General features: G+C 33.5%; 1 protein-coding gene across 5 annotated transcripts in view; it reads left to right on the top strand.

Moving 5' to 3' along the window:
• LOC445810 (dynamin) overlaps positions 1-12,545 on the top strand; it is a 47,617-nt gene that overhangs the window by 22,221 nt on the left and 12,851 nt on the right. For 2 of the 5 annotated variants that reach the window (XM_041625303.1, XM_041625298.1), the window contains exons 11-15: positions 2,517-2,571; positions 8,101-8,214; positions 8,585-8,697; positions 10,223-10,361; positions 11,207-11,356. In XM_041625303.1, the coding sequence (XP_041481237.1) occupies positions 2,517-2,571; positions 8,101-8,214; positions 8,585-8,697; positions 10,223-10,361; positions 11,207-11,356 (571 nt within the window). Of the gene's footprint in view, positions 1-1,131; positions 1,181-2,516; positions 2,572-8,100; positions 8,215-8,584; positions 8,698-10,222; positions 10,362-11,206; positions 11,357-12,545 lie in introns of all 5 variants that reach the window. The other 3 variants (XM_041625302.1, XM_041625299.1, XM_041625300.1) reach the window with 3 other exon arrangements.

A 12,545-nucleotide genomic window follows, 5' to 3' on the forward strand; every position in this document is an offset into this window, starting at 1 on the left:
TGTCTTAATGCTTTTTCATATTTTATGCTAAACACTCTTCTTTCCTTGCAACTTTTCATGATTTTGATATTCTTTTCATCTATTAATTTGTATGATTTTTTTTCTGTCAGTTTGATAATGATTACCTCTTCACAACACCCATACCAACTTACATTTTATAACTTTTTTCATGTCCCATCATCAAAATCAAAATAATTCAATGTGGGGATGCCATTGGCCATCTAATCTCCATCATCTTTGAGAAATTGAAATGAAATTAGACATTGTAATTTTACATTTGTTCCAACATCTTATTTGTTTCAACATTGTATATACAGTATCTATGAATTAGCTCATAGGTAGTACATCTCTTATAGTCCGTATTTTCTTTGAAATCCAACATTTTTGGCAAATAATTTGCTATTATTGTCTGTATTAAGTGGTATCTTACCCCCCCAAAAAAAAATGGATATCATTTTTTCTGTATTTTTTTCTGCATGTATTTCTGTTTGCATCTGTTGTTTTAGCAGATTGAATTAACAATTAGTCAGTGCAGAGTGATTATGAGCATTGTCAGAAAGTGATAAAAAATCACTTTACAGTTTCAGTTTCCAATTAAGTGGTTATAAAAGTACTTAAAAAAATGAGGAAGAAAAAAACAACATTTCTTTTATCTTATTCACAAATTCAATTATGGATGAATGAGTCCATGTGTTAGATTTTGACATCATGAATGGGATTTTAGCATTTATGGTTCAGTGACTAAAATATACATTGCTCTTGAAAATATGGTGATGATCATAATGATAACAATTACATTGTTTATGGACAGTGATAAAAAGCAATCGGTGAGATTGAGTGGTCCAACAACAATACAGAATTGAAATTATACATGTAGGACTAGAGCATTATGTTTACATGTAATCAATAATGATACTATGGTAAGTGTGTAAACAAATCAATCAATTTGAATATGATGTTTACATTACTGTATTTTTAAGTAACAATTGGAGCCAAATTTCGAAATCCAATTTTCCTGCATTTTTAGCCATTGTTGGACTTCAGTGATAACATGTGTTTAATTTTGTGTAATTATTCATGATGCATGTATATTACCATTTTACATCCTGTTTCTCGTTATCGTGACATCAGTGCGCAGAATAAAACTGATGGATCTCAGAAAAAGAAACTGGGAAACCAGGTAAAAATTTGAAGAAAAAAACTGTTGATATGTCGTCAACAGTTTGCTTTTTTTGCTTCCTAACAAACCTTGTGTCAAACATTCATTTCCGTACTTTATATCACTATTGCTGTGTTGAAAAATAACCTTACTTTATTTTGTAATTGTGCATTTGCTGTTCTATCTTATTTATATTTTTGTTTGCTTTATATAACCCTGGCTAACCCTACCGTTGACTTTATGTTATTTTTGTATGATTTCATTTTCTCGTTCCCATCTTTGTTTTGTTGGATTCTGTTTAAAAGTCCTCGTGCATCTGTCACTAATGGTGTTTCAAAGGAGCTTGCTCACATCCATCCACCAGCTACGGTGGTATGTGAAATTGCGCACCCACTCTCTTCTTTACGAACTCATCCATCCTCAGCCTGTACTTCTTGTTGCAAATTGTCTCACATCCTAAACTCAGTGGCCCATATTCCGAAGTCAGGTTTAATTTAGACCACGGTCTAACTCCGTGCTAAAACTATGGAATGCCAAAATGTCAGAATTTTACTTATATATTTTTTAATGTTTTTTTACTCTGCTCTTTATTGATTTGTGAATGGTGAAGAAAGCTATCTTATTTATCCTTCCGAAACAGTTCAGAATGATTTTAGAGAAAAATGAGCTGATACATTGAAATTCTACTGTTAGAAGTTTATGCCACTATTGGCTATCCATTGTTAAACCACAACTTTAAACCAGAGTTTAAATTAAAACCCGACTTCAGAATACGGGCCTATATGTCAGATAGGGTGTCAATGAATGCCTTGTAGACACAAAGAAATCAGTTAATTATGTTTAAACATGGTACATGTTTTTCTTTTTTCTTGACAAAATCATTGCCATGCTGAAATTTTCTCAAATTCAACTACCAAAGTTTTCTGTATTAGATATGTAGATTCTACTTCACGGCATCTTCTTTTCTTGTTTTTAAACCTTTCTATGAAAAGAGGCCCACCCCAAAGCTTTTCAATAAATCTGGCAACTTTCTATCAAAGATGTTTGATTTGTAAAGTATTTTTCTTGCACAACAATTACAAAGCTTTTTTTTTAATGTCCACAATCATTGCATTAATGCCCCAGCTGACAAAAATGCTTCTTTTCTGCCATCTCACTAATTCATTTCCATAATGCCATGATACCAATCTTGCTTTTGTTTCAGCCATGTTTTGTCTTGTTTTCCATTAATATCAAACATAACTACGGAGCTTATTCATACAGGGGTAGTTGTGAAAATTTTATGTAGTCCCAAGTATAGAAGTTGATGTGATGTTACTAATTTGATGTGATGTGTCCCCCCTGCATGTTTTTCCAGTGCTGCTAAAGCCAAGAGGACTGGCCGAGATCAGCAAAAAAAGATTCCCAATCAGGTATAGCGTCTGCTAGCTTCTACTTGTTGATAAGGAGAAAGATAACTATGTTGTAAAGGAGGAACACTAACAAGACTTGCATCAAAATATTAAATAACATTGCATCTATACCTTAACTGAGCTTTAACCAAGGATCTCAAAGTTAAGCTGCCTAATGTCATGATCGGGGTCCCGTAACCAAAGGTTAGCGATTGATCGTATGCTTGATTTTCACGATTGATTGTACATTGTAGTCAATGGAATCAATCTTTAAAAAAAATGTTCTACGATCAATCGCTAACCTTTGTGTTCGTGACCCAGGTGGGGATTTTCAGCAATAAGCTCCCCCCTTTAGAAATGAATAAATATATGAAAAAATGTTAATTATAATGATAATAATGGTAATTATTATTTTAATATGGATAATGAAATAATACTACAATATAAATGAATGAATACTAATAAAAAACATGACAGTAAAAATAGGATTGAAATTTATTTTTTGTTCCTTTAAAATATATTTTTGGGAATTTAGAAATAAAAATATGTAAAAGTTTATCCTGGCCATTTTGATTAGACTTTAACATTAAAACATGAATAGTATTGAAAATCATGATAGACCTTCCTTCCATTGGCATTTGATTTATTCATTATACAGTTCCTTTTTGGGAAATACAGTCAGCATTGGTTTTCTTTTCATGTAAAGATAACAATTTTACAGGATTTTACTTTTCCTTTTCCTTTCCCTTTCATGTATTTTTGGTTAACAGTTTCCTTTAGGAAATTATTTGAATTGAAAATGAACAATGTTTTTTTTTTAAATGATTGTGTTAATGATAGTTTTGTTCTATCGATTTTGAAGTATTTGTTATTTTTACCAACTAACACCCATGGCCTGAGTGATGACTACAATATGCAAGCTTAATAATATGGTTTTAATACTGATGCTTTCTAACACTTGAATCCAAGCTCACAAACTCACAGCACTGCTGTTATTGAAATATTAAAAAAGCATGATTTTGCCTTATGTTAAATTTTGTCAAGAGGTTCAAAAATTATATTGATGGAATTTTCTCTGGTATGTTATATGTAGTTCATTAAATGCCTAAATAAAAAAAGAAAATATTGAAATTGGCATGAATTTGACGATTTTAGCTTATACTATCTGAAAGCTTTCTATTTGAAAGACACACATTTATTTTCTATCAATGGGATACATGTACTTTAGGTTTACACTAGAAATCGGCGATTACCTATTGTACTTCTTGACAGCAAAGATTTGACAAAATTATTTTGAGGAAATACATGTTTAATATTAGACAAATTTACATGTTGGATATTGAATCAGGATATAAAATATACTTTAAGACATCGTAGGACTCTTATCGAATATAATGCTGAATGAAAGAAAACTCAGAAGCTGTAGTGCATAAAATGCTCAATTTTGAATTGTGCAGCATGGGAGCTGGTTTTGAAATTATTTGTTTATAGTAAATACAATTTGATTTGATGTAGATTATACATGTAGATGCATGACAAAAATTTAACAATTACAATTGGAAGTTGCCAATATTGTGATATTTGTTATCAAGGGGAATATTTGCGCTGGTTGGAAAAAATGCAAAAGCTCGCCTCGATATATCTATATACAGCAATATTTTCTGACTAACAGATCTAAATTATAATGTCTCTGTTTTATATGTCATGTAATGCTACCAACCTAATGTTATGTCTTTTGGAATATCTACCCATGGAAGAATTCTAATGACCTGTTGGTCTACAGATTATATACATGTATGCATGTGTACAAATAAGGAGCTTTTAAAAATGAGTGGTTAGGTTTTACATTTTATACATTCATGTATATTTTGTAGTGCATGTTTATAGGGTGTGTCTGTAGTAAACAAATTAAGATATTTTAGCGTTCAAGGCAACGCTGTGGGGAAATACATGTATATCCTTGGTGCAAGATTTTAATCAGTGTTTGTCAAATGAAGCCCAGTCAGTAGAAGTACCAGTAAAATACATTTCTAGGAATTCACAAACAGCTACATGTACACCAAGGTGATATACTTTTGGGGCATATGACTTAAAAATGAAGTCACAATATAACTATATTAATGAACATGTTTGAAGATACATAAAATTGAATAGAATAAGTGAATGAAAGGGTATTTAAAAAGAATAAGAAAATCAGATTAATTGAAGGTTTCCAAATGAAATCAAGAATTTGAAAGGAATGAGGAATGCAAGAATTCTATACATACATTGTAAGGAGTAGGGAGTTAGGAAAATAAGGAAGATGAAAATGAAATTCTTTTAATGTACATACAGGTATATCTACCTAACAAATAATGAAAGCAGTAAAATTGAGCCAGCTTTTCTGTTATGCAGTGAATTTAGAGTTGAATTGCTCATTTCACTTTCTCACAGTTTTGTGTAATAAAAACAATTTCAATTTGGTTTGATAAGAAAATTAATAATGTACATCTAAACAACTATTCTATACAAAAATAATGTTAGTAACTAAAATGTAATGCACATGTTATATATCTGAGGTTAATTAAAAAGGAGATACAGTGTATTCCTATGTATCGTAAAGCCTTTGATAGCAATTAATTTTTTTTTTGGGGGGGTGGATTTCTGTGATTGATTGCATTTATCATTAAGTATGATCGATCGTAAAAATCTGCCATTAATTCTTTTCTGATTTTGTTAACCTTTGACCCAGGCAGTCACATCCCTGCATGTTATCCCTGCACATAACTTGAATGTGCCTGTTGATGTTACATAGTGCACATGGCCTCTATGCTCTCAAAATGCTGTTTAAGATTTTAAGCACGTTCCTTTATAAAACTCATCACTCGAACAGCTATTGTTTAAGCAAGTTGTTTAAAATATTAAACCTGTTTAAATGGTTAAGTAGCTTGTTTAAAAGTAAACAGTATTTGTCCACTCCAACAAAAACTTGATTTGGATAAAAAGAGAAAAATTCAACATGCATAACACTGAAAATTTCATCAAAATCAGATGTGAAATAAGAAAGTTAACACATTTCAAAGTTTCGCTTATTTATAACAAAATAGTTATATGAACGAGCCAGTTACATCCAAATGAGAGAGTCGATGACATCACTCACCTACTATTTCTTTTGTATTTTATTATATGAAATATTGTATTTTCTTGTCATTGTCATGTGAAATGAAGTTTCATTCCTCCCTGAACATGTGGAATTCCATTATTTTAACATTTTGTGCTTCAGGCAAGGAGGTCCTAATCATCAAATTTGTAAATATTGAAATATTGTATAATTAAAACAATAAAAAAACAAAAGAAATAGTGAGTGAGTGACATCATCGACTATCTCATTTGGATGTAACTGGCTCGTTCATATAACTATTTTGTTAAAAATAAGCGAAACTTTGAAATGTCATAACTTTCTTATTTCACATCCGATTTTGATGAAATTTTCAGCATTGTGCTTGTCTGATTTTTCTCTATTGATTCAAATCAACATTTTTCTGAGGTGGACTTGACCTTTAAACAACATGCTTATATCTTGAACAGTATTTTTGCAGTGTATACATGTATAGCATGAATAGCCACAGGATATTCGGGTTAAGTTAAGACAGTGCATATCAGAAAAATAAATGGCTATTTAGGCAACTTGTCAAAAGTCTGTGGCATGTCTTTTTTTACTGGAAGCATGCAAGGTGCTTTTATTACAAATCATGAGAGTCACCATTGTCAAAATAATGAGGACTGCTGGAAAGCTGCAAGCGGCAGGAATCCTACACTTTGTAGGAGGATTCCTGCTTTAAAAAAAATAAGTGGCACAGACTTTGACAAAAGTCCTTACTAGATTAGTGTTCATTAATCAATATACACACAGTTAAACCTGACTATTAATGGCCACCTTATATGGCTTTAGCGGCCACCAAAATTACATGTATATCCCATTCGAAAGGAATGTGTTGTAGAACCCGTCTGTAAAGCCCACCTGTCTCTAGTCAGTGGCCATTTTTGTGTTTCCCTATGTCGGCCATGACCTTAAATAGACTGGTTTGACAGTATTTCCCAAAAAGTATAGCTTTAGGTTTATAAGATAACACCATTGTCCAAACCTGCAGAATAGAAGTGATATTGATATTATTGATAGGGTTGTGGGCTTAGAAAAATATTCAATTCCAGAAAAACTGGTGCCAGATTTGGTTGGATGTGACTATTACTCATTTCCCATTCGAGAAAACATGTACCGGTATTTAAACTGTAATGCAGAGAACAGCCGCATTCTACTATAATTAATTTAGAAAGTTATAAAATTGGAATACACATAAATTTGGAGGTACGTGTATCTGTTAAAAGTAGCTCATGTGATCCCATAATGTAGTTGTTAAAATAAAAATTGATGAAATTTAGAAATGTAGTAAATTTCTCTTGACAAATCAATCATTTTAGAAAATATATTTGATTTGAAAGGAAGAGCCTTGAGTAGTTACATGTAATTGCATGTGCATGTACACTAATATGCATGTCATGTAGGGGTCACATTTTGACCTTTTTTTAAATCTATTTTTTGTATTTATAAATGGTAACAAAAATAGGCGGACAAAAATGACAAAGATATACTTATGACATTCTGTAATTTTATCTATGTGTGATTTTTTTCTATGATTGGGACAAATAAATTTAAATCTACCCCAAATTCATTACAATATTTATAAGAATAAGAGTTTTTCAAAATAAAAAAAAAATCAATTGTTTTAATGGACTCATGTTAGTTTTCATGTTATACATGTATCTAAATTGAAATTCCATGCTACTCATTTTTATAGGACCCTGAGCAAACATTTATGAGAAGTAAAAATTTAACTCCATGAATTTCATAGTTCCATAGTTAGTTTTGCAAATTTCTCTACATACTTCTGTAATTGAACAAGTATTTTAAATTCTGTCTTTAAATTAGCTGAATAAATGTTACTGTCTGATAGATCATTTCATATTGTGAACCCCATTGTAGCAAAATACCATTTCAAGATTTTATTTAAATAAATGTAAAAAGGGACATGCAATATTCATTCAAAAGTAGAAATCCAATCATAAAAGCATTTCTCAATACCTATCTCAAATCAATAAAATATAAGTAGAGCTGTGTTTTGTTGGCGGAAATTATTTTATGATCAATCGCGTACACTGTACTTCACAAAAGGCACATGCAATTCATATAGGTTTAAAAAGAATTTATGTCTAGTGTGGTATCAAATTCTGGTATGAGCATACTCATGAATTATTCAATGAATGATTAATGAATGAATAATAAATGGCTAATGAATAATGAATGGTGAATAATGAATGATTAATAAATAATGAATGATTAATGAATAATTCATGAATAACGAATGATAAATAATGAATGGTGAATAATGAATGATAAATGAATACCGGTAATGAATGATTAATAAATAATTGATAATTGATGAATGATTAAGAATAATTGAATAATGAATGATTTATGAATAATTAATGAATACTGTGTTTTATTTTGATCAGGTGATTAGGAAAGGCTGGATGAATCTGCATAACATCAGTTTCATGAAGGGAGGAGCTAAAGATTACTGGTTCGTTCTCACTGCCGAATCTCTAGGATGGTACAAAGATGAAGAGGCAAGTCCGAACAAAAATTTTCGCGGGGCCCATCATGTAGATGTAAATTTCGGGTTGTTTCACTGCTAAATCAGAATTATTATCATAATTTAGAGGAATATGATATCTACTATTTGTCACATAAATAGCCTTTTTTGGTAGAAATATGCATTTATTTACGATACAGGCATGCTTAGTTTAAATACATAAGGAAATACTGAGTGCTGACGCTTTGACACTGCATAGTTCACTCACTCCTAACATTGATCATGATTTGATGAACACCTTATACATGTACCTTTATCTACTAATAAAATAATAGCTCCGTCTTTTTTCTTTGGATCAAAATAATTGTGATTGATAATATGACTTGTTTTCTTTATATCCATAGGAAAAGGAAAACAAGTACATGATGAATCTTGATGGCTTGAAGCTGAGGGATGGAGAAGCTGGATTTATGTCAAGGAAACATGCATTTTCTCTCTTCAATCCTGAGAATCAAAAGTAAGAAACTTCATATGTACTCATAAAAATTGTTTAAATTTATTTCGAATTTACTGTTCAATTTTGTAGATTACATCATCAGTGACCTGTCAGAGATTTCTATCAACAGCAAAGGAAATATGGGGAGGGGAGGGGGGGTACTGTTGCCATCCTCCCTCTATCAGTCAAGTGGGGGATGGGGGGGATACATGTAATCCTGATCTGTTTCTGTGTCCCCTCCCCCATTCTATTGCCTTCTGGCAGGGGTTACTCTGTATCATTTTTATTGGAAATAGGAAGTATTTTTTATTTATAGTTATTATAATGTTTCCCTCAAAGAGAACACTTTTAAGCAGGTATCGTTTCTCACCGCTTAGAGAAACAAACATACCCCACTCCAATGTAGTAAACAGCATAGCATTCATAGGAAATGTATGTCAGTTCTAGTCTTGAGTAACTCGACAGGATATGCAATGTAACCTTGATCATTTCCTAATTTCAAAGGTTATATGATTGATCTGCTACCTTCAGTTTCCTTACAATTACCGTATGCTAAATATAGGGAGAATCTTGATATTTTCAAAGCCTGAAATAATGTTCAAGGATATTCTAATCTTGAATTTTGAGTGGTATGTATATTGGTAGTTAGAATTAAAAGAGTGGAATTTGTATTTCAGTCAGTTGTGTATTAACAGGAGTTTAAATAATAAATTTTATATTAAATTGTGCAGAATGCACTGAAAGAAATAAACAGGAAAATTTATAGTCATAGAAATTGTAGTGGTAATGTAGTGTAGTACGTCATTATGTAGCAATACTAATATTATTATATTATGAATACTAGTAGTAGTAGTAGCTGTAGCTGCAGTAGCAGTAGTAGCAGCAGCAGCAGCAGCAGCAGCAGTAGTAGTAGTAGTAGTAGTAGCAGTAGCAGCAGCAGCAGCAGCAGTAGCAGCAGCAGCAGCAGTAGTAGCAGTAGCTATTGAGTAGTAGTAGTAGTAGTAGTAGTAGTAGTAGTAGTAGTAGTAGTAGTAGTAACAGTAGTAGAAGTAGCAGCAGCAGCAGCAGTAGCAGTAAAGTTCAGAACTGTGAATGCAGTTCAGATACACTACATCCATCAGAAAGGATGCTGGTCTCTTGGTCATACGGAAAAGTTGTTAGCCTAAACTTTGCACTTAAAGAAGACCCAGTAACATCTTTCAGATTGTGATGTCAAATGTTGATCCAAGGTGTAAATAATGCATTGTTGTGGCATCAAGCATCTTTGTGACATTACTGGTTGTAACAGGAGCCCCAGTCTGTAAGTGCTTTATCAGCGCTAGCAACTTTTCTGTGCGGCCGGTGCGGAGAGTCACAGCCCATGCATATTAAAACCACTGCACTATTGGTAAAATACAAGGGCGTTCACTTGGTGTATTGCACCTGTCACTGGTCACTTCAATCTCCAACTGTCATAATCAATACTGTTATCGTGGGTATCAACATAAAGACACAACAAGTCAAGACATTGAAGACAATACAATAATTGTAATTCCTATCCTTGCAGTCGTAATATCTACAAGGACCACAAGACCCTGGAGCTGTCCTGTCAGACGTCAGAAGAGGTAGATAGTTGGAAAGCATCGTTCCTTAGAGCTGGAGTCTATCCTGAAAGAACCAAAGACAGTGATGAAGAGGAGGATCAGGTCTGTTTAAGTTATTGCCAAACATTTTAAGATTTTAGATATCTCATTTCCATACTTGAGAGTGGTAAAAATATGGAATTATTTTCAACATTGATGAAACATAACCAAGATGTGAATCTTTTCAATGGTAGGCAAACTTCTCCTATTTTTTGATTTAATTTTACACTTTGTAAAATCGTAACTAAAAGTTCCAAATATATTTCAATGGTTGGTAAATTTCTCCTATGTATGGATTTATTTTTAAACATTGAAAAATCTTAACAAGCATTTGACATGATGACAATCATTTTTAAGAGGTCTATAAATTTCTTGTAATTAAAATTACGTGTGCTTTGACATCACTGGAGTGATAATGTTTTTGTTCATAAGAACAATTGTCTAAATGCAACAAACTTGAAAAGCTCACTTTACCCACATCCACTTATTTTTTCAGATAAGTCACTTTCCAAAGTTGACCGACCAATTTCTGTCCAAAAGTGTCCTCTCAGAAAAAATTCCTGGCAGCAAAATGGTTTGTGCCTTTATGCCTCACAATCTAAGATGATTATACATGTAATTTAATCTGTTTACAGTACACACACCAAAAAATGATCACCCTTTATTGTACGTCCGACCCCCATTTTTCTCACATCATGAACTGACTGTCATGGTCATGTAAGAACATTGCAGACTCAAAAGAACAAGAAATCAGAGACAGATAATTTCATGAAGGTCCCACATAGGGGGGTCGGACGTAGATATTTTCTGGAATTGCCCTACAGTTAAATTAAACAACTGGGTTACCCTGACTGTAAAAGAATAAACAAGATACCCTAACAGTCTCATTGTCATTCAATTTTTACCAGAAGGCCGGTGATAGCGCTGTATCGATGGATCCTCAACTAGAGAGACAAGTGGAAACAATCAGAAATCTAGTCGACTCCTATATGAGCATCATCAGCAAACAGATCCGAGACCTGGTACCAAAGACATGTATGGCTCTCATGATTAACGATGTAAGTTACTCAAAATTGTTATTTGGGCATGATAAGGTTGGGCTTTGGTCAACTTGTAGAGTTTTTGATAAATTTTCCATTGACTCATAAATCAGCAAACAGAACCAAGACCTAGTACCGAAGAGATGGTTCTTATGAATAACAATTTACTTTACAAGTAGATATCTGTTGCAGAGATGCCAACCCTCCCGATTTCATCGGGAGGCTCCCGAAAATTCATCCCAACTCCCGCCCTTACGATTACCATCCTTATCCTCCCGAAATTACAATTTTTTTGCATTGATCAAATTGGATTGGAAGTACATGTATCGTCTGCTAACTTTAGCATGTATTAACTCCATTACGTTCGCTGCTACTAAATTATGTGTGAAGGGTAGACAAATAAGGAGCAGCGAAAAGCTGGTGCATGTGATATGCCCAACGGGAATCCACTGTGCACCAGGCCGGTAGGCCCGGCTAGCTTTGCGAGGCGTGTGCGCTCGCGGCCACTGGATTTGTCGAGTCGTGCGGTGGAATATCGGTGTGTGATTTCGGCGTATTGATGGGTTGATATTGACACGAAATGGTGGAAAATCAACAAAAGAAGACCAAGAAATGGTCTCAGAAGTATAAGACTGAATGCAGTCTCCAGTACCTGTATGTTCGGAAGTCGGAAAGAGGAATTTACCATGCATTTTGCGCAATTTGCAGTGTGGACATTTCAGTTGAGCAGGGAGGTCGTGATGATAATTCGGAAGCACGAAACGTTAGGGAGCAAACGGCATAGGCCTACAGACATTGCAAAGACAAGATCTTCGAGCTACACTAGTACCCTGTTGTCTTTATTTCACCAAGCAAGGGAGCAGCGCTGAGCTTTTCTTTACTGGATTTATAGTGGAACATAACCTGCCTATAGCCGATAGTGATAATTCCTCCTTATTATTATTGTTGAACAGGTACTTCTTTTGACTTTTGTCCCCTCATTTTTTTTACATGTAAAAATGCATATTTGATATTTTTTATGTTAAAAAAGTGGGAACAATGTTTATTTCAAAACATGTGAAATGCCCCAAAATAAGGGTCAGATTGCACCAGAGAGCATCTAGAAACCCAGAGCTTCCAGGGCCCTAAGGCGGGCCCTGGACCCCGGCCGCAAGGGTCGAGCGCTCCGCGCTCGAGATCTGCGCTACGCGCACATAATTTGGTGGCG

This window comes from Lytechinus variegatus, chromosome 15 (assembly GCF_018143015.1).
Source record: "Lytechinus variegatus isolate NC3 chromosome 15, Lvar_3.0, whole genome shotgun sequence".
Lineage (NCBI taxonomy): Eukaryota > Metazoa > Echinodermata > Echinoidea > Temnopleuroida > Toxopneustidae > Lytechinus > Lytechinus variegatus.